Below are 24277 nucleotides of genomic sequence, written 5' to 3'. Positions count from 1 at the left end.
GATTTGAGTTCCAAGAGACTCTGTAAGTATTGCCTTCTCTCTTTCCTGTTAACACAGTAGTTCCAGCAGAATCTCTAACTATGCAAGAATGCTTTTGAAAAGCCACAGAATACCCATTATCGCATAGTTGACTAATACTGATAAGATTGTAATAAAGATTGTCAACTAACAACACATCATTAATAATTATATTACCATGGATAATCTTACCCTTACCCATGGTTTTACCTTTTGAGTTATCTCCAAAAGTAATCTTTGGTCCAGTACAGCTCACTATTTCGGATAGTAAGTTTCTTTGTCCAGTCATATGTCTGGAACAACCACTGTCCAGATACCATGTAGAGTTACTGACTTCTGTTTCCTTCTTCTGTTCCTGCAAACACAAATTTTAGTAACTGGTACCCAAATCTATTTGGGTCCAAGCCTTATCAGTCCTTTGGGAACCCACATTTGTACAATTCTTGGTAACTTTGTACTTCGGGTATCCAAAGATGTGTGTGCAACAGAGGGTCTGTTATTTCTAACAGCATGCATACCAAAATGTTGTTCTTCCCTTCTGTTTCTGTTTTCCAGTCTGTATCTCTTCTGAACAGGTTTAGAGTTGTAGTACTGGTAGTTCTTAACCTTCATGGGATGTTGTCTTCCAGAGTTGAATTCTTTTCTGAATCTAGAACTCTGGTCAACTTTTTCCTTAGGTTTAACGTAACCCAGACCATAGTGCATTCTTCTGTTCGTCAGATTTACATTCCTTTCCACTGAAGCAGTAGGTACTTCTGGTTCTTGTACCACACTGGATTTCACAAAGTGAATGTATTTCGCTTTGCACATATCCAGTGTTGGCTTAGTATTTGTTTCAGAAGTGCTTTCATTATTACAAAAACCGAGACCACTTCTATCTCCTGACTGTTTTTGTAACTCTTGCATCTTTTCTAATGAAACAGAAGACTTGTTCCAAGCATTTACCAGTAGCGACAACTTCTGGTTTTCAGAAAGCACCTTCTGGTAATCTGCTTTGGCTCTTTCATTCTCAGTTATTAATTTACTCATCTTAACTTGTAAATCATTGCAGCTGTCTACTTGCAAGCAAGTTAACTTACTGTTCTGACTCTTTAAGTTCTGATTTTCAATTTTAACTTCTTCAAACGATTGAGAAAGTCTAGAATACTCTTTTACCATTTCATGCAGTGCATCAATCAAGTCATTTCGTGTAAATTCACTAGAGTCAAAATCAAATACCTCTTCAGATGTCGAGGTTGAGTCATTGTCTGCCATTAGACATTTGACTTCTTCTGCATCACTGTCACTGGAATGACTTTCTGAGTCAGATGACTCAGAACTAGAGTCCGCCCATTTAGATTTGCTTTCTTCGGCAATCATCGCTTTTCGATCTCTTCTGGACTTTTTGTCATTTCTCTTGTAATCCTTTCTCTTTTGATCATCCTTCTTTGGTTTGGGACAATCAACAATGAAGTGACCTATCTTTCCACAGTTGAAGCATCCCATATCACCGGATGGTGAATCTTTCTTGAAGTTGCGATTGGGACCCTGATAGGTTCGATGGTTCTTCTTCATGAACCTGGAGAATTTCTTTACAAATAAGGACATAGCATCACTACTGATTTGTTCAGCAGTCTTCTCCAGAGCATTATCAATGATCACAGCCGGTAAAGCCTGAGGTACAACTGCAGCAGCAGTAGAAGAGGTAGAGGCAGTAGTAGTAAAAGTAGTAGCAGTAGCAGCAAGGGCCTTGGTGGTTAAGTTTGAAGGCTCTTCTCCACTTCTTACTTCCAATTCGAATTCATAGGCCTTTAGATCTGCAAATAAGTCGTGCAGTTCCAATTTGTTTAGATCTTTGGATACTCTCATAGCCATTGTTTTAACATCTCATTCTCTGGGTGTAGTGACCCGTTCCAGAATCACCTACTAATCAAGAACTAAGCATGCAATTAACTTAATTAATAATAATCAGAGATAACAGCGGAAAATATGGCCAACGACAAAAGTTATACAACCCAATCGAAAATCAGAACAACTCAAAATATATACGGTACAACCATATCGAATAGAATAGTACTGAAAACTAAACCAACCAGCTACTCACTGTCCTCCTCCTGCTCTTCCTGAGCCATCCAACCTGAGGCCTGCCCCGTGGGAATGGGGTGTCCAAGATAAACAAAACCGAGGACGTGAGCGATAAGAACGCCCAGTACAAAAGCATGAGTATACAAGCCTATATGAAATGCACATGCTATGATATGATACCAGGGTAGTCAAGAAACAGGAGTAACAAAGGATCTCAAAATGCTCAGTCTAGAGGCGCCAAGTGGATAGTGCCGCGCGGTAACTCCTCTGGGTCACTGCATCCACTACAAGAACAGACGTGGACCTAAAATGTCCCGGATCACCGAAGCCCTCCGGACCCGTCGGCCACTGTGTACTCTCGGTGTCCATGCGTCCACAAGACAAGACAGGGCTGAGCGGCCCCACAAGATATAGCTTATCTCGAAAGAGATACAGCTCAACAGTAAAGGCTATCTCGAAGGAGATACGGCTCAACATGAAATGCAACATGCATCATAAAACGTGACATAATAGCATGCATCATATGACATATATCAATGCACCACATAATCATGCAACACATATAAGGATGTATACTCGACCAGGATATCTCGGATAGTACTTTCGTACCTCTATCACAGCAAGCCTAGCCTTACGCAACACCGCTAATCAGGTCTAGAACAAGCCTACGCATCAAAAGCATACTCAATGAACAATACTACCATGCTCGACTAGCAAAACCAGTACTACCAAAGGTTTAGGGTTTACCTTCGTCCGTCGACAGCCCTTTGATGTCGATTGCCTCGTAACTCAGGCGTCGCTACGCTACCAATCCTGGCAGCTCTTGGCTATCGCTCGACCGACAACTAACCCTAGAAACCTTCCAAACTTCTCAAATATGAGACACAACTCAAGAATTTGCAATGCAAAATGAGGAAATCCGAGCACTATTTATAGGCTATGTTCGGATCCACCGAACCCACTTCGGAACGTCCGAACTCCTACGTGTCCATCGGCTCTTGACACCTCATGATCGGATCCACCGAACCTACACTTCGGATCATCCGAACTTGCATGTAAACTGACGTGTCGATCAACTCTTGACACCTCATGATCGGATCCACCGAACCCACTTCGGATCGTCCGAACTCTTCGGTGCTACCGAACCATCTTCGGTCCGTCCGATCATGACCACGGTCAAAATTACACATTAAACCTTCTTAATCACCATTAATCCGTTAGTTACCCAATTTGGAATTCGGGCTACTACATTCTCCTCCCCTTAAAAGATTTCGTCCTCGAAATCAGGCTTAGAGGATGAACAAAACGAAATAACAACATCATTATTACATCTCAATTGTTGTTGAATACAACTGATATTTCGATTACCACTGAAAACACAAACATATACAAAGCATAACTCAAAAGAGCTCTGGATGCTCCGAACGCATACGACTCTCTAGCTCCCAAGTGGCTTCTTCAGTGCCTCTGCGCTGCCACTGAACTAAGACAAGAGGAATGATCTTATTCCGCAACACCTTGTCTTTGCGATCGAGGATCCGCACTGGTCGTTCCACGTAAGACAAATCTGAATTTAGTTGAACTTCAGAGGGGTGCAAAATGTGAGACTCATCTGCTACGTATCGTCTCAACAAAGATACGTGGAACACATCATGAATACTTGATAGGTACGGCGGCAAAGCAAGTCTGTAAGCCAAATCTCCCACGCTTTCCAATATTTCAAATGGACCAATAAATCTCGGAGACAGCTTACCCTTGAGACCAAATCTCAAAATCCTGCGAAAAGGCGAAACTCGGAGAAACACTTTCTCACCTGGCTGAAAATAAAGAGGTCGCCGCTTGGTGTTCGCATAACTAGCCTGTCGATCCTGAGCGATCTTAATCCGTTTCTTGATTATTGCAACCTTATCAATAGCCTGCTGGACTAACTCCGGTCCCTCAACATGTCGTTCCCCAACTTCATCCCAAAATAATGGAGTACGACAACGTCGCCCATACAACGCCTCAAATGGTGCCATACCAATACTACGATGATAGCTGTTGTTGTACGCGAACTCAATCAAAGGCAAATGATCCTGCCAAGCGGTTCCGAAATCCATCACACAAGCTCGCATCATATCCTCAAGTGTACGGATAGTCCTCTCCGTCTGACCGTCGGTCTCTGGATGATAAGCTGTACTTAAACTTAGGGACGTACCCAATACCGCCTGGAAACTACCCCAAAATCGTGAGGTAAAACGAGGATCTCTGTCACTAACAATACTGACTGGCACTCCATGCAGACGTAAAATCTCTTGAATATACAAGCGAGCCATACGATCGAAAGTGAAATCACGGTTATATGGCAGAAAATGAGCAGATTTGGTGAGTCGATCCACCACTACTCAAATAACATCACTATTCCTCGAAGACAATGGTAAGTGAGTAATGAAATCCATCGCGATATGCTCCCACTTCCATTCGGGAATAGGTAAGTTCAACAATAATCCTCCCGGTCGACGGTGCTCTGCCTTAACCTGCTGACAAACAAGACACTTGGAAACAAACTGATAAACGCTGCGCTTCATCCCTTTCCACCAAAATCGTGTCCTCAAATCTTTATACATCTTGTTGCTTCCCGGATGGACACTCAACTTGCTTCGATGAGCCTGAGCCAAGATTTCTTCCCTCAAAGTATCATCCTCTGGTACCACAACCCGATTAGACAAACACAGAAGACCATTAGACTGATAATGGAAATTGCTATCTCCACCAACCAATCGGGCTAATCTCTGAGTCTTGAGATCAGACATCTGTGCATCTCGAATCCGAGCGAACAAAGCTGGCTCAGATAAAATGGTAGCAACACGAATGCTCTCCATACCTTTCCGATGTTTGAAATTAAATCCCAATGCACAACAATCCTGGATAGTACTAATCATAGCACTGGTCTGAAGTGCAGAGGCTCTCACCTTGCGACTAAGAGCATCGGCTGTGAGATTCGCAGAACCTGGATGGTACTTGATCTCGCAGTCATAATCTTTAAGTAGATCCATCCAACGACGTTGTCTCATGTTCAACTCAGCCTGAGTGAACAGATACTTCAGACTCTTATGATCAGTAAAAATTTCAAACTTAACTCCGTACAAGTAATGACGCCAGATCTTCAGCGCGAACACAATGGCAGCTAATTCTATATCATGAATAGGATACTTTTCCTCGTGAGGTTTCAACTGCCTGGAAGCATAAGCGATCACATTACCATTCTGCGTCAACACACACCCTAAGCCTTGAAAAGAAGCATCGGTGTAAACACTGAAACCATCAGATCCTGACGGTAACGCCAAAACAGGTGCAGAAGTCAGAAGTCGACGAAGCTCTCTGAAACTATCTTCGCACTCAGATGACCACTCAAATGGAACATCCTTCCGAGTAAGTTGCGTCAATGGTCTAGCTACCTGAGAGAAATTCACGATGAAGCGACGATAATACCCTGCCAGACCTAGAAAACTACGGATCTCAGCCACCGTCATCGGACGTGACCAATTCAGCACTGCCTCAATCTTGCTAGGATCCACAGAAATTCCTTCCTTGGAAATCACATGACCAAGAAATACTACACGATCAATCCAGAACTCGCACTTACTCAGCTTAGCATACAATTGCTTCTCGCGAAGAATCTGCAACACAATCCTCAAGTGCTGGATATGCTCTTCCACACTGTGAGAATAAATCAAGATATCGTCGATGAAAACCACAACAAACTGATCTAGAAAATCCCGAAAGACTCGATTCATCAGATCCATGAACACTGCTGGCGCATTCGTCAATCCAAATGGCATAACTAGAAACTCGTAATGCCCATATCGAGTACGAAATGCAGTCTTGGAAATATCATCATCTCTAACTCTCATCTGATGATAACCCGATCGCAAGTCAATCTTGGAGTAAACAGAGGTACCCTGAAGCTGATCGAACAAATCATCGATACGAGGTAATGGATACTTGTTTTTGATCGTCACACGATTCAGCTGGCGATAATCAATGCACAATCGCATAGATCCATATTTCTTCTTGACAAACAAGACTGGAGCTCCCCAAGGTGAAACACTCGGGCGAATATAACCTTTATCAAGAAGATCCTGCAATTGCTGCTTCAATTCTCTCATCTCTGACGGAGCAAGACGATAGGGGGCACGAGAAATCGGTGCAGTCCCTGGCATTAACTCAATGCCAAATTCCACCTCTCTAACCGGAGGAAAACCAAGAATCTCATCTGGAAAAACATCAGGAAATTCACAAACCACTGGAATATCATCTATACCAACACTACCTGTGGAGGAATCAATCGCATAGATGAGGTAGCCTTCCCCGCCCGCCTCTAAAGCACGACAGGCTTTCAGAGCAGATACCACTGGCATCGGAGGTCGCGCTCCCTCACCATAGAAAAACCAACTAGAGCTCTCAGTCGTACGAAACTGAACAAGCTTCTGGTAACAATCCACGGTAGCTCGGTAGGTAGTCAATAGGTCTATACCTAGAATACAATCAAAATCTTCCATCTCCAGGATCATAAGATTCGCAATCAATTCGTTACCCTCAAAATCTAAGGGACAACCCATCACTAGACGCTTCGCTAACACCGAATGACCCATCGGGGTAGAAACGGAAAGAATGACGTCTAGAGAAACATACGGTAACTTATGACGCTTAACAAATCGTGCAGAAATGAATGAATGTGATGCTCCGGTATCAATAAGAACAAAAGCAGGAATACCGCATAAACAAAAAGTACCTGCTATGACTCTCTCCGTTTCATCTGCAGCCTGATCCTGGTTCAGCGCAAAAACCTGACCTTGGGCACGAGGTCGAAGATTTGAACTACCCACTGCCTGACCCTGCCTCCTCTGCTGAACAGTCGTTTGAGATCCGGAACCAGATCCTACTTCACCTCGCAACTGAGGACAATTCTTCTTGAGATGACCCATCTCTCCGCACTGAAAACAAGCTCCCGCGGCTGATCGGCATTGTTCCGATGGATGGTTCTTCCCACAATGCACACAAGAAACCTTCTTCTTACCAAAGCGAAAAACACCGCTAGACCGTGATCCAGACCCAGAAGAAGAAGAACCTGACTTCTTGAAAGACTGAGATCGAGGGCTCAAAGTACTCGGAGGTCTAGAAGAAAGAATAGCCCTACCACGCTGGAGACTAATCTCTGCCTGGCGACACCGGTTCACTAACCCATCATAAGAAGTAGGATTATCACAGACAGTGACTCGATCAAAAATCTCCTGGTTAAGACCCTGAAGGAAATGGTCATACTTGGCCTCAGAACTGCCACTGATATGAGGGGCAAAGGGTAACAACTCGAAGAACTTCTGCTGATATTCATCAACAGACATACTCCCCTGCTTAAGATTCAGGAGCTCAATCGTCTTTGCCTGGCGAAGGGCTGGAGGAAAATACAGCTGCATGAAAGCTGCACGGAAATCGGCCCAAGTCACCCTACCCTGAGACTGGACTATCGGCGCAGAAGTCGATCGCCACCACTTGCGCGCACGGCCCTCGAGAAGAAAACTAAGGGTCTCCATCCTCTGCTCCTCGGTGCACTGGAATGCACGGAAACAACTCTCCATGCGCTCTAACCAATCCTCAGCATCATCGGGAGTCTCACCGCCGACTAAAGGCTTAGGCCCCATCTGAATGAAACGGTGCAAATCAAAACGCCTAGGACCATCCCGACGATGACGATGTTCACGATGACGCCTACGATCGTCCTGGTCACCCCAACGACCTACACTTCCCTGACTACTCTCATCACCAAAGTGGTCAGCCATCGCTACAAGATAGAATGGGGAAAATGGTAAAATGGTCAACGAAAATCCCAAAACAGAATCTATATCCCAAAATCGTAAGCATGCTCTGATACCATAAATGTAGTGACCCGTTCCAGAATCACCTACTAATCAAGAACTAAGCATGCAATTAACTTAATTAATAATAATCAGAGATAACAGCGGAAAATATGGCCAACGACAAAAGTTATACAACCCAATCGAAAATCAGAACAACTCAAAATATATACGGTACAACCATATCGAATAGAATAGTACTGAAAACTAAACCAACCAGCTACTCACTGTCCTCCTCCTGCTCTTCCTGAGCCATCCAACCTGAGGCCTGCCCCGTGGGAATGGGGTGTCCAAGATAAACAAAACCGAGGACGTGAGCGATAAGAACGCCCAGTACAAAAGCATGAGTATACAAGCCTATATGAAATGCACATGCTATGATATGATACCAGGGTAGTCAAGAAACAGGAGTAACAAAGGATCTCAAAATGCTCAGTCTAGAGGCGCCAAGTGGATAGTGCCGCGCGGTAACTCCTCTGGGTCACTGCATCCACTACAAGAACAGACGTGGACCTAAAATGTCCCGGATCACCGAAGCCCTCCGGACCCGTCGGCCACTGTGTACTCTCGGTGTCCATGCGTCCACAAGACAAGACAGGGCTGAGCGGCCCCACAAGATATAGCTTATCTCGAAAGAGATACAGCTCAACAGTAAAGGCTATCTCGAAGGAGATACGGCTCAACATGAAATGCAACATGCATCATAAAACGTGACATAATAGCATGCATCATATGACATATATCAATGCACCACATAATCATGCAACACATATAAGGATGTATACTCGACCAGGATATCTCGGATAGTACTTTCGTACCTCTATCACAGCAAGCCTAGCCTTACGCAACACCGCTAATCAGGTCTAGAACAAGCCTACGCATCAAAAGCATACTCAATGAACAATACTACCATGCTCGACTAGCAAAACCAGTATTACCAAAGGTTTAGGGTTTACCTTCGTCCGTCGACAGCCCTTTGATGTCGATTGCCTCGTAACTCAGGCGTCGCTACGCTACCAATCCTGGCAGCTCTTGGCTATCGCTCGACCGACAACTAACCCTAGAAACCTTCCAAACTTCTCAAATATGAGACACAACTCAAGAATTTGCAATGCAAAATGAGGAAATCCGAGCACTATTTATAGGCTATGTTCGGATCCACCGAACCCACTTCGGAACGTCCGAACTCCTACGTGTCCATCGGCTCTTGACACCTCATGATCGGATCCACCGAACCTACACTTCGGATCATCCGAACTTGCATGTAAACTGACGTGTCGATCAACTCTTGACACCTCATGATCGGATCCACCGAACCCACTTCGGATCGTCCGAACTCTTCGGTGCTACCGAACCATCTTCGGTCCGTCCGATCATGACCACGGTCAAAATTACACATTAAACCTTCTTAATCACCATTAATCCGTTAGTTACCCAATTTGGAATTCGGGCTACTACACTGGGTAAGGCTCTCATCACCTTGAGGGCTATTTCTCTGTTGCTATGCTCTTTACCCAGAGCAGCTAGCTCATTGACCAAGCTACTGAATCTTTCATCAAACTCATTTAGAGTTTCACCAGATCTCATTTTCAGATTTTCAAACTTCTGTATTGCTACAGACAGTTTATTTTCTTTTGTTTGCTCATTTCCTTCACATATCTGGATGAGCTTTTCCCAAATATCCTTTGCAGTAGAACACATTTTTATCTTGCTGAAAGTGTTCTTGTCAAGAGTTTTATACAATATATCCTTCGCCTCATTATCAAGATTGGCTTTTTTCTTATCTTCACTGGTCCATTCACTTCTTGATTTTTCGACCATCTGTGGTGCACCGTCAGTAACAGCAACAGCTGTGTTAGGCTTTAAGATTTTCAGTGGACCATCTGTGATGACGTACCACATGTCATCATCTTGTGCTGCAAGATGAGCTTGCATTCTTATCTTCCAGTCGTCAAAATCTTCCTTAGAGAACATAGGAATCTTGCTGAAGTGTGCCATTTGTTGTAGTTTTTCACAAACAAGAATAACCTGCTCTGATACCAATTGTTGAGGATCGAAGTTGAGTTTAGAGGGGGGGTGAATAAACTCTACTCGTTTTTCGTGAGGATGAAGTACTAGAATCCTGTTAAGGATAGTAGTTGGTCTTGTGAGAAAACTTTCACCTGATTACAGTAGAATTTGCGGAAATAATCTGATGAAGTAGTTGAAAAACAATAAAGCAGTAGACATCAGTTGTTTATGGAAGTTCGAAGATAAACTCTTCTACGTCTCCCCTTCTTCTGTTTCCAGAAGGTATAACTAAAAGACTTTGGATATTACAGTACAACACTTGTACACACCCACTTCAGAAGGACTTACACCTCAGCCTACTGAAACTCTTAGTTTCTCAACTTTACACAAATGTGGAACACAAAGTTCTGAAAAGACTCTTTTCAGATTACAGACTCTTCTGATAAAATATTGATGTAGTAAAGATTGTGAAGAGTGTAAGAATTAGTAGCACAAGATGATCTTTAACAAGATCAGATATAAGCTATGAAGCGTGTGCTACTTTTCTTTGTGTTGAACTTGACAACGCTCAAGAATGAATGATATTTTTCTGATAAGAGAGTAGCTTTGTTCCTTGAAAAATGATATTATGCGAAGTGTCGTGTCGAACAAGGATTTGATCCAAGTATATATAATCGACTGAGTTTAACGTTCATAAACAGAGAAGTCTTCAGATAACTGATACAATCAGATTTATTACCGAAATAGGTTCCTGCAGAAAAGCTATAAAACAATCAGTCTTGTTTTATACTCAATTTGGTAATATGCATTAAATGACTCCGTATAGTATTTAATGCTGCAATTAATGCTGGTACTAGGAACACTTTAACGGTAACAATTAAGGTAGCAACGTTAGAAAGTGTTCTCTACTGGTTTGTATAGTTAGCCCTCTTTCTACTGGTTTAGTTTTACTAGAGCAGCAGCTACTGATAAACTATCTAGTTGTTCTGATCTGCTGGTCTTCTGATTTTAGTTACCATCGCCACAATAAAATTCATATCTAACATCAAGTGTTCTCATGTTATTTAATGGATATCAAGTATTTTTTAATGAATATTAATTGTCTTTTCATTGAAAATGCATTCAGATGACTTATTAATATAAATTTTTTTTTAAAAAAACACAGTTCTTCACTCATCATGGAGTAAGGAAAAAAATACTTATTTAGACCAAAAAATACCTATGTTGGTTTTCCAGATACTTGGTTCGGATATTTGAATACTCCAAATGTGTAAAAAATGCTGGATCTTCGAGCGATCATCACAAATTCAGTTATTGTTGATATTTTTATTGAAAATGCATTAAGATGAATTGTTTATGTCATATAATTTTTGAAAAAACACAATTCTTTACTCATCATAGAATAAGAAAAATATTTATTTTGGCCGATAACGTACCTATTTTGAGGTGTCAAATCTTTTATTTGGTTATTTGAATACTCAAAATGTGTAAAAAATACTGGAGTTTCAAGTAATATGGAGGTACTTTTGATAGTGTCTTTTGTGAAGTTAAAATATGATACCTAATGGTACAAAAAGAATCTAATTCGAGTCTACAAATACTTTATTTTACTCACTAAATACTCATATCCAATTACTTGAAGATGTCAAAATATAGATTGAAATTAATATTGAGTGGCATTTGATGATGACCTTCGCGAAGTAAAAATGTGATACCTAAACTAATATTTAAAAAAAAACATAATTCGAGTCCACAATTACTTGATTTTACCTTTTAAAAATTTGATTATTTGAGGATGCCAAAATATATAGTTTGGAGTTAATATTGAGTGACTTTTGATTATTAGATTCATGAATAAAAAAATATGATACTTAAATTAGTACAAATAGTATCTAATTCGATTCCATATATACTTGATTTTACTCTTCTAAAACTCAATTTTGATTATTTTGAGATGTCAAAAAATATATTTTCAAGTAATATTGAGTGACTTTTGATGGTATCATTATGTTAAAATGTGATACCTAAATTGATACAAATAATATCTAATTCGAGTCTACAAATACTTGATTTTAATCCCTAAATAATCATATTCAATTATAAATAAATATTCATAAGTATAATAGAAAATTATTGATAAGAACAACGAATAATTACCAATAACTATTGCAGATTAATATTAATAAATATGATATCAAATTAGCCATCTCTTTATTTCTTTAATGAATATCATTAAGTATATGTAGTCTCGAATTTGACTATTGTAAGTGAAAAACAGGTATATATGGTATCGAATTAGGTATTTTTTGTACAAGTTTATGTAGCGTATTTTTACTTCACGAATTACACCATCAAAAGCCACTCACTATTAACTTCAAACTATATTTTTTGACATCTCTCAACATAAAAAATGGAGTATTGTAGAATAAAAAACATGTATATGTGGTATCAAATTAAGTACATTTTGTATCAATTTACGTATCATATTTTTACTTCACAGACTGCACCATCAAAATTCAATCAATATCAACTCCAAACTATATTTTTGACATCCACAAATAATCGAATTTGAGTATTGTAAGGTCAAAAAACAAGTATATGTGGTCTCGATTTTGGTACTTTTTGTACCAATTTAAGTATAATATTTTTATTTCACCAATTACACCATAAAAGCCAATGAATATTAAACTTAAAATATAATTTTGGCATTCCAAAATAATCAAATTTGAGTATTTTAGGGTCAAAACATGTATATGCGATCACGAATTTGGTAATTTTTTGTACCAATTTAGGTATTGTATTTTTTACTTCATGAATTGTACCATAAAAAACCGCTCAATAATAACTTCAAACTATGTTTTTGTCATCTCTAAATAAACGAATTTGAGTATTGTAAGATAAAAAACAGGTATATTTGATCTCAAATTAGACATTTTTATAACAATTTAGGTGTGATATTTTTAATTCACGAATAGATAAATTAAAAACCACTCAATATTAACTTTAAACTAACATGTATATTTGATCTCAAATTAGACATTTTTATAACAATTTAAGTGTGATATTTTTAATTAACGAATAAATAAATTAAAAACCACTCAATATTAACTTTAAACTATATTTTTTGATATTCACAAATAATTGAATTTGAGTATACTAACGTCAAAAACATATAAATATGGTATCAAATTAAATACGTTTATACCAATTTAGATATCTTGTTTTTACTTCATCAATAACTATCAAAAATCACTCAATATTAACTTCAAATTATATGTTTTAATCCTCAAATAACTGAATTTGAGTATTGTATGGTAAAAAACAGGTATATGTGATAAAAAAAAAAAATTTGAAGAGGAATTACAAATATATGGTAAATAACATGCATGTATATTTGTTGGGGAAGATTTTATTTAATAAATATAGTTTAATAATAAAATATAGAATAATAATAAAAAGATAAAAAAGTAAATTAGTTTTGATAGGGAGTTAAAAATATATGCGGCTTACAGTCAGGTAACAAATCAAAAAACATATCTTGTAGGTACTGAATTTTAAGTGAAACATATACAAAGATATTTTAATTGAATTTCCCCCATCAATCATTTCAATTTCGTATTCAATATTAAAAATAATAATAGGATAATTCATTCACCATTGAAATTCTAAGCTTTTGACAAGGGTACAAACGATTATTTTCCCAACATGATACCATTATCCATACATAACATCTTTATATCGTACCCCAAAAAAAAAAAATTACTAGGTACAGGTACAATATTATTTTTCTCGAAATGCTATATTAATAAACTCAAATATAAGATCACCTCGTTTTTCGTTTTACTAAAATTTATAACCGATTTTAACATTGCAATTGAAATCTTTTATATTATAAAACAACTCAAACACTACATTTCAATTATATCCAACATAAACAATTATTGCAGCAAACACATTTCAATTATATCCAATATAGACAATTATTGCAACAAACACTGTCTCCACAAATAATTTCCCTCTTTGAGAATCAAACCATGATCTTGTCACTTATATCAATTGTAATATTGAGCACTAGCCATTTTAGCAAAAACTATCACGGATAATAGCGATGTATCTCAAATCTTATAAATCATACAACAACTCAAACACTATATTTCGATTGCTATATCAAGCAAAAAACAATTATTACACCAATAACAAAAGTGTCAATAATCATGCTCAAGTATATATCAAAACAAATTATCGATAACAAAGGTTAATGTTCCAACTTTTTACTAAGACAAGGTTGTCTGGGTTTCAGCAACGTCTAAGAAATAGAAAATTTTAAATTACATGTCGTTTACGTGTCTAATATTTCGTATTTTCATTTTTACTCACCAAGGAAAATATTGAATAAACCAATTTTATTTCTCCCTCTATTATTTGGTCAGATCATTCAAAATTTAATTAGCTACACATCAATTTTTAGCCAATTTACTTGCATGATCAAAAAGTGATGATTTATAAGAAGTAATGTGTACCCACGATTCCAAATTCGGACAAACAACGCCACACAACCTCAAGCTATACTCGAGCCAAGTTTGTCACGGGAAACAAACCACCGCTAACCCCTCATCGATCCCGGCTCATATCACAAATTTTCAATATAATTTATGATAACAAATTTCGAAATTAATTTCCGAATTTATCGAGTCCAAACTCAAACCACCAACTATTTGACTTACACATGTTTGAGTTCTCTTCGTTATATCTCAGGCTAGCCCAACGATTGGAAGGCACCCTGTAGTTGTGTTGCTTCATGGGAGCACAGTTCTAACTTCTTTCCTATCCACTCCAAAAACCTGCAAAAGTATGCATATCAACCAGTAATATTGCAAAGGATGCTTAAACCCCAAGGAGAGGCCAATTGAACGGAAAGAAAACGGTACCTCCAGCCCCAAGTCTTTTACATACACATTGGTGAAAAGTTCGGATGGATCGGGCCACGGACTCTCCTGAAAAAACAGGTGGACGAGTATAAACCGTCGTGTAAAATAAAGTAGAATATTTGTTTCGGTTCCAACTAACGACCAAAACATGATACTCTGGCTGCTAAAAGGTTTAACAGGCAGACACACAGGTATTATGTTGCACATCTTAATCTTACCTTAGCTTTTGCTACGGCTTCATCCACCTCTTTTCTCGCTTCTTTCTCTGTGTCCTAAGAAAATGGCAAAAAGTCGATTATAATTTATACCATCTTCAGATTTCGCGAAAAATCTTTATACCAAATTATTCTCAAGGCTGAAAAAAATTGATGCTCCATAAAGAAGATGAAATGGTCACACCTTTAGTTCCTTCTCAGTGGCAAGATCATGAGACAATATGACCTTTCTGATTCTTTCGATAGGGTCACGCTCCTGCCAAAAGGGAAGTGCTCACACATTAGCATAACGAAATCGGTCAATCATAAGGAATATTTATTCCCGATATCCACCTGTCGAATACCACTAATCTCATCACGTGTACGGTATGTACTCCCTGGATCAGACATCGAGTGTCCATGATACCTATAAGTGTCCATTTCAAGGATCTGAAAAGAAATATCAGCAAAGTGAAGAACATAATAGGGTTCTTGATGTAAACATAGAAGCAATACTTTGACTCAACAAAAAGGATAATCCATCCATCACCTGCCGTACATTTCTTTAGTACCATAGGTGGCGAATATGGAAAGGGGATTAGTTTTGAAGAATGTAAGAGAGAACCTCAAAATCATGCTATCTATTTCTGTTCCATGTTCTTTTTTTACAACGAATGTTATAAGTTCGGTCTCGCAACAATTCACACACACAAATACAGCGAACGACTTAAAGGGTCGACGACGCAAATAACCACAAGATAAATATTTGCTCAAAAACAAATGTGCATAAGTAGATTTAGAACATGATAGAACTTACGATTGGTCCATTCTTCAATGCATGATCCTTAGCAAACTTGCATGCTTGTTTCACTGCAAGTGCGTCCATACCATCCACCTATTAAGAATCATAATATGCAATAAAACAGACATGATTAGGATAGAAAACTATGTTACCATGCCAAGGACAAGAAGTAAGCAACATTAGAAAAATAAAGATAATCTTTTACATATCCCCTAACATGACAACTTTTTCGATCACTCGTAATCTGCCTCTGCCTCAAAGTCCTTGCATCTACAGTCGATTACTCAACTTCAAGATTCATCATAACTCATAACAACACTGCCTGTCTAATGAACCAAATATATATATAGTTTTTTTACACCAATCTAGTTCCATACCAGCAATGCAGAACGTGAATTTTAGCCAAGTTATAAACGCAAATAAAAACAAGTCCTTTTCAAATGCCATGATCCAAAAACTATACGGCGAAAAGGTCCTTAATTCAAATGGCGTTTTGCAATTGGTACACTCACCTTCAAACCTGGAACATAATCCCCTCTCTTGTAATAAGTTGCACTCTTAGCTGCCCTCCATCCGGCTGTGCCCATTCCATCTGTGAACCAAACAAACCAAAAATGAATCCAAATACACTATAATACGCGTAAATCGATCATAAAAACTGATTATCGGCTTAAAGACTATAGACAGAAATCAGATTCGCAAAAGGTAGCATCTCTTCAAGAATTCCCAGTACTAATTGAATGTGACATTACAATTAAGCCTGACATATTGAAATTTTATCAACTTGAAAATATTAAAAAAGCTAATAATATGAAAACCTTCCAACATCAATTTCCCAAGAACTCAATTTCATAACATTGCAACATTTCTACCTAAAATTAATCTCATATTTATTACTCAATAAAAATAGATGTTATATCTAGTTATTTTCCAGAGGGAACCACGGGGAATGAAGGGCTTTTAATAAATTTTATTTTAAAATAAAAAAAATTTATTCTCAAGGATACAAAGATATTATTGAAAAAAACAAAAACAAAAGAATCACCAACTCCACTGAGTCGGACGAGAATCGGTTTCACGAAGAAAAGAAAAACAAAGATTTCAAAATTCTTACACTGGTTATTCTCGCAAACCAAAATCGCAGGTAAATTCCACAACGCCGCCATGTTCAAAGCTTCGAACAACTGCCCCTGATTCGCAGCTCCATCTCCATACAGAACAAATGTCACGTTCTCCTCCTTGCTATACTTCTGGGCAAAAGCCAATCCACAACCCAGCGGAACCTGCGCCCCAACAATCCCATGCCCGCCGTAAAACCTTTCGGGCTTGTTGTAGAAATGCATCGAACCACCTTTCCCCTTCGAGCACCCATCTTTTCTCCCCATGAGCTCCGCGAACGCTTCGAAAAGCGTGCCCCCACGGGCGAGGTAAAGGCAGTGATCTCTATACGCGGTGATTATGGCATCCTTCCTGGTGGTCGCGGCCTCCATCCCGACGGCGAATGCTTCTTGGCCGTCGTAGAGGTGGCAGAATCCACGGATTAGCTTCGCCTTGTAGAGAGAATCGGCCGTGATTTCCATGCGGCGCATTACGGCCATGTCTCGGAAGAATTCAAGTAGTTCTTGAGGCGTGGTTTCGACGGAGCGTGAGGGAGGGTCGATATTGTGCGGAATGAAAGGGACTGAGGTTTCGACGGTGATCGGGTTGGTGGAGTCGGTGGCGAGGTGGCGCGTGGAGAATAGGGCGGTGGGAATGGATCGTTTCAGCAGAGTAGTAGCTCCTCGGCACTTGGTTAGCTGAGCCATAGCCGGCTAATGGTTTATCGATGACCGGAGTTGGAAGAGAGGTATCTCTATGGAAGAATTATTGCAGTCTAGAGCTGGAATATAATATAATTTCAGACAGGGTACGTGTAAATGTAACTGTGTAGAAACTCTCCACCTGTTGCTTCATTGTATAAACTAATTTTAGTGTCTCCCTCCAGTCATGTAATACCCGGACTTTTTTTGCGGAGTGGGTGATCATTCCATTTATTCATATATTTAATATATTTAAAATAATATTTTTAATTTATGAATTGAATTGATAAAAAAAAATGTTTCATAATATTAATTTTTGAGATTATTTTATGTTAATTTTTATATTATTTATTTATCGAAATATAAACTTTAGAATTCGTACCAGATGAACAAATAAGACAAATTTCAAATAAATCTTCAAACCTTATTTTCATTTAGATTTTTCTATTTTGTCTATCAGAAATTAGTTTAAACTCTTTATTTTATTTTTTAAAAAAATTAAAAATCTCATTGAGCGTATTTTTTGGTTCGTGACGTTGTTTGAATACTGATGTAAACTCTTCAACAACATTTAGTACAACCCTGTATCATTTCCCACCTCAATAAATACTATAAATAAATCTAATTTTGAAAATAATACATAAGAGTGGCGGTAAATCTTGATTCTTTTATTCAAACATACAACATATTATTAGATAATAATCTCCTGTAAATGATGATAAACTTGTTTAGCTACTTATCTACTGATCATCTTCTCACATGAACCATGATGCATAATTCCCGATGAGTTTCAATACTCCCGTCAACTTGCTATTTCAGATAAGATTTTTTTCCCAAATATTTCTCCGGAGGATTCTTGATGAACTTCTGAATATTCATGTTTGGTCTTGTAGACTTGATAAAGTGAAAAGCACAGCTGGTTTTGATGTTGCACTAAAAAAGTAAAGCTCCATAATATTTTTCATTGACAAAAAAAATCATTATTTGCCCGTGTTTCGTTAACAGCTTTTTCAAACCATTTTGCTAGTACTGAGATTTCTAAAAAGTTGGGTGTAAGATAATTAAATAAATAATTGAAAGATAATTAAATAAAATCCTAAAACTAAAATTAGCAAGTAAGGAAAACAATGAATTGGAAGATTTATATAACCAATATGAGTATACTGAAAGAAAATTTTCAATCTTAACAAATTCTGATTCAAAGAAGTTCCACTATTCAATTTTATCATTGTTCATCGGGTAATATATTATTTATTCATGCAGCTATAAGCAATTATCCTTAGAATTATAGGGATAACAACTAAAATTCTTGGGTTTTCTTAATTTAATTGACCAAACCTAGCGTCCCGTCAAAATGTATTAATAATCAACTAGACACAATAGTATTTCATATTAATTAATATTAGCATTTTTTTTTGTGAAAACAGTTAATCATAAAATCTAACTACCAAGATAACTGCAATTGATAAATTTATTTTCGTCTATTTATTTAGAATAAATATGTTATTATAGGACAACACACGCAATCTAGCGTTACTAATGTACCAATCGTTCATCACAATTATGGATAATTGAATTCATGGATATTAGTAGAAAATTATACATCGAATTAAATTGTCAGATTAATCATCATACAACTTTCATAAAACTGAACAAATACTTGAACAAAACAAAAATGTTAGATTAAAACGCAAAACCTCACAGTGATAAAATTGAAATAGTAGAAATATCCATTGAATCGAAAATAAAACTTATCCTAGAGTTCTTGAGAAGAGATGAAAATTATTGCGTCTTCTTCTTGTTTTTCAAGTTGCATAGGTAGAGGGAAATGAGAGAATTCTAAAAATAAATTCAAAAACTAGAATAAAACCTAATAATACTAAGTAGATATTAGGTTTATCAATAAGGAAACTTGAGTTTTTATGGAATAGAACTCTATCAAATCTTTCCTTATCCCAATAATAAATATCTTTCTCCAAAAGTTTTCGATGAATTAACTATCACAATTAAGAATCTTAAAATATGATATTATTATCATAATTTTCGAGCTCTATATGCAGTCACAAGATAGTCACGCCTTGTTCGAGACTTCTTCTGTTTTTGTCCTTATTTCACAGTTTCATCATGACAACTTCAAATGTAATAAAAATAACATTTTTTAGCCAGAATTTTTTCCCAATACCATAAAACTTCCTTCTACAACAAAATAACACAAAAATGTATCAATTAAGCATGGCGGAAGTTAAAACAATGAGAAATATGATAACAAAAATACAAACTGTTACGAGTCGATCAATTTCATCCTTATCCTATGATACTTTCCTGCTATATCAATTCGGATTGTGGCTGAGTTGATACATAATTTTTTTTTTCAATTTTCTCCAAGTTCGGTTGATATACCTGAAATGGAGAAACTATAAGCTCGTTACTACCAACCTTATATTTTCCTTAGTTAGTTTGAGGTCTAAAGTTGAACTCTCCCTCTTCAATCTTCGATGTGAAAGGTTGGCTTAAAGGCTCGAGATAAAGATCTAGAGATTCAATTTTTGATTCGGCCGACTCATCTAGATATGATCCCAACTTAGTACTTGTGCTAGGGGTACTTGAATCCCTTGCTACAGATATATATTCTTGTACTCAAAAACTCTTTATTTGGGAAACAAGTGGTTTCTCAACATTCTGGAGGAACGACTTTTACAATACAAACCATAGTTAAATATAAGCCCATAAACAAGTTGTTATTCGATCAAAGACAATGTTATTATCAACTTATTGTAGCCTATCTGCAATTTTTGCATTTATAGCAATTCTATTGAACTCGGTTTGAAGCATTCAAGGTGTTCTCTCAAATGTCTCTACATTTTCATGACAATAACGATATTAGATCTGTCATTCTCTCGTTTAGAAATTTGCAATAATATTTTCATGAGATTTAATAATAATAATATCAAAAATATAATTTTGACACAAAGTATGTCATCTCAATAATATAGTCTTCTCGGGTTTACATTAAATTCTATTTTTCAATAAAGCTTTTACATGTGCATTATAACATTTAAGATAAATTTCTTTGCATGTAAAAATAATGACTATTTTTCAAAACATCATTTTACTACATAAAATTCATTTTCGTTGGTATGACATTTTACAGTTTTTGTATATGTAAATAGTCTATTACAATACCTGCATGATTGTTCTTGTTCTACTATGAGCTTTGTAAGCACTACTACCTACCAATGATCACTGTCATCTATATATAATAACATATCATCTTCATCTTCAAAGCCAAAACTTTAGAGTTGTTTCTTGTCTTTGACTTTTTCTGCAAAAATTATGCACATTTTTCAAAATGTGTTCTTGCATAATTATTCTCAATTCATCGATTTCTATTCCAAGAAATTTGATTTTCCTTGTTGCGATGAGTATCTTATTTTCCGATCAGACTAATACTTCTTTGTTACACACCTTAGAAAAAATATCTAAATGTTTAATATATTTATCCATCTTTTTAAGGGTCGATGAAGAACAAATCTGCACATTTCCAGAAAAAAATACAAACCTCAGGCTGAAAAACAACTTTAGCAGTTGCGCCATTGGCTTATGTGTGTCCTGATGAACAAAATACAAGGGGCACTAAAGCTTAAAATTAATGCGATGGACGAGCGGTCTATTGCAGACTAGCTATGGGCTGTTGTCTAGTTAATTGTGCATTAACTTAGTGGTACGTTTGTACGCTCCATCTTTCGACTAAATGCATTTAAAAGTTCCACTTTCTTCTTTCTCGGCAGTGGTTCTTCTCCTCCACCGGATCTGGTTTGTCCGAATCGGTTCCAAAACCGGTCCAAAACTGTATATAAATTGAGTGGACCGGTTCAATTTTAAAAACCGACCAATTAGGTTCTGATCCAAAAATCCGAACCGGATCCGGTTTTGGTTCGAATTTTTTTAAAAAAATAATAAAAAAACGAAAAAATGCAAAATATTATATCTATTTGCTAAAAAAATAATTTAAAAATGAAAAAAAAATATTGACATAATCGCAATTTGGCAATTATTTTTGGGGTAAAATTGCAATTTTTTTCCAGCATGATAAATATATGCTTGTTTTCCATCTCTAATTCACTCAACAATCTCATTCTATTTCTTTGCACTCAATCTCGAATTTTTAATATTTTCAACACAATTGTTATTTGATATTATTCATTATACATATTTACAAAATACATTTACGAATAGTACCGCTGGGGCGCTCGACGAATTCCAAAGCTCAAGCTCCGACAAAGATCCAGAGTATTCAAAATATATTTAATAAATCGTGTTAAATTTTAGATGTTCAATTGGAAAAATAAATTTTTAAGTTATTTTGTAATAGTTTTTTATGTAATCACAATTATTTGCAATCAAAATACTAAATAAAAAGTTGTCCATTAATATTACTAATTTTATTATATATTAAAATATAATAAATTAGAGTTCGGAACCGGTTCCATCCGAACCGAAACCGGTTTATTAACAGTCGAACATGTCTTGGGTTTGGATTGGTTCCAAGTATTTCAACTTGAAACCGAAAAAGGTTCAAAACCAGTTTCGAACTTATCGGATTCAAAATCGATAGGAACTGGTCCGAAATCGGTTCTATGGAACCGATGAGCATGCCTATGTGTCATAAAGAAGTGGAGAAAGAATTATACTTTGACCCCGGCAATCTTCCAAGATTTCAAGAAAACGACAGCTTAGACGCTGCAATTTGGCTATCACCGGTGTTTTTGTCTTAATTTTACAAAATTTAACCATCTATCTTATTTTTAAAATCAAATTTTTTTTTTTTTTAAAAAAAAACCAGGTTCTAAACCCATTGTATTTGAATGGTTATGTTTTCAATGAAAGGTGATACGGTTCTTAACGGATTTGTTATGGTTTCGTTTCATTAACTGATTTGAACCCACGTTTTTTTTTAAAAATTAGAAATGTTCGAAAAAGTAATAGCATGACACTTTAAGTAATTAAACTAGTTAAAAATTAATAATTTAACAATCATATGACAAAATGTGTTAATATTTAAATTTTCATTAAATGTATAAATAAAGTTGAATTTAATTTTCCTAAGTTAAAATAGAATAATTATATAATAAACACAAAAAATCTGTGAGACGGTCTAACATGTCAATTCTGTGAGATATATATGCTATTTGAGTTACTCATGAAAAAATATTATTTTTTATGTAAAAAATATTACTTTTATTTTAAATATTAGCATAATTAACCTTCCTATGAATAAATATACGTAAGACTATCTAATAAGAGACTTTCTAATAAATTATCTTCATGTATCGATGCTATATTTTATTCTATTTAAGAAGCCAACATCTGAAAATCAAAGTGCAAGTATACAACATACAATACACACAAGAATATACTTATATTTTATTTTCTAAAATTATAAATTCGAGAAGATCAACAATTTAGAATAATCTTTATTTTAAAAATATTAAAAAATTTATCTTTCGAAAATTTTGCACAGATTCAAAATTTTTGTCTACGAACAAAAAAAGTGATTTGTCTTTCAAATTATTCTAAATAAAAAAATGAAAGTTGGAGCTCAAATTCATTAATTTTACAAAATAAAAAATAAGTAGAACGACACACATACACAACATTTTTTTGGAAACTAAATCAACATAAATTTAAATAAATAAAATATTTTGTTGATATAAATAAAAAGTACAAATTCAAAAATTTTATTTACGAAATTCTTGAATTTTCATATTTCAACTTTTATTTTTTTAATCATATTACTAGTAATAAAATAAAAAATAATTTGATGGATACACATATACTTTTTTTAATAATACAAAATCAACACATATTTAAGTAAATAGTTTTTTAAGAAAATAAGAAAAAGTTCAGTTTTTTTAAAAGATGAATTAATTAATATTTTACAAATAAAATTAAAAAATTTGGTTGACCTACTCATAATTTAAAGTGATCTATTTTTCAAATTATTGAAATTAAGTTTGAACTCTATTTTTTACTTTTTACGTGTAATCTTCCGATCTTACTAATAAGATATGTGTCCATTCAATTTAAAATATAATAATAATGAAATATAAAAATAAAAGTAAAGCAGTGTTCACTGCCTTTGCCAGCAGCGCATGATAACTTGGACGCCGCAGTTTTTGCAACATCTGATACTATTAGTGTCGGACATTGCAAAATATATTGTAGCGTCCGTCATTGATGGTGGCGTTTTGCTTTAATTTTGCAAAAGCAAAACCCCATCATATACCTTATTTTTTAAATTAATTTTTTTAGTAAAATTAGTTTTTGAAAAAGCCCTTTAGTACCCCTATTTCTTGGGTTTTATAAAGGTCAGCCAAGTAATAGAAGTGGACATCATGTTTTCAAATCAAGAAGCTAAAATTTAGTCACAAAAGAAAAACATTTTAGGTGTAACAAGAAAAACTCTCATTTAGGTTTCTTGACTACATGGCAATTTATTCACTAGATTCTATCGAATACAACACACCTTTAAAATTATTGGGATTTATATCTCAAATTTGAGTAGGTC

At 36.0% G+C, this 24277-nt stretch overlaps 1 protein-coding gene across 1 annotated transcript; it reads right to left on the bottom strand.

The window, feature by feature from the left end:
- Positions 1–14468: 14468 nt before the first annotated feature.
- Positions 14469–17870, bottom strand: LOC140807923 (pyruvate dehydrogenase E1 component subunit alpha-1, mitochondrial-like). The gene is made up of 8 exons (XM_073164879.1): positions 17025–17870; positions 16423–16502; positions 15926–16003; positions 15463–15558; positions 15314–15385; positions 15133–15186; positions 14915–14980; positions 14469–14827 (listed from the first exon to the last, which is right to left on the bottom strand). The coding sequence occupies exons 1-8, from the start codon at positions 17713–17715 to the stop codon at positions 14783–14785; spliced, it is 1182 nt and encodes a 393-aa protein (XP_073020980.1). The 5' UTR covers positions 17716–17870; the 3' UTR covers positions 14469–14782.
- Between the last annotated feature and the right edge of the window lie 6407 nt (positions 17871–24277).

This window comes from Primulina eburnea, chromosome 12 (assembly GCF_022965805.1).
Source record: "Primulina eburnea isolate SZY01 chromosome 12, ASM2296580v1, whole genome shotgun sequence".
Lineage (NCBI taxonomy): Eukaryota > Viridiplantae > Streptophyta > Magnoliopsida > Lamiales > Gesneriaceae > Primulina > Primulina eburnea.
This window is presented reverse-complemented; position numbering and strand designations above follow the sequence as displayed.

Bases quoted from the DNA above. Each gene is read 5' to 3' on its own strand.
- LOC140807923 (XM_073164879.1), bottom strand. From the start codon at position 17,715: ATGGCTCAGCTAACCAAGTGCCGAGGAGCTACTACTCTGCTGAAACGA. The intron at 16,503-17,024 runs GTAAGAATTTTG...TTTGGTTCACAG, and splicing joins GGTTTGCGAGAATAACCAGT to ATGGAATGGGCACAGCCGGA. The intron at 15,559-15,925 runs GTAAGTTCTATC...ATTTCTTTTCAG, and splicing joins CATTGAAGAATGGACCAATC to ATCCTTGAAATGGACACTTA.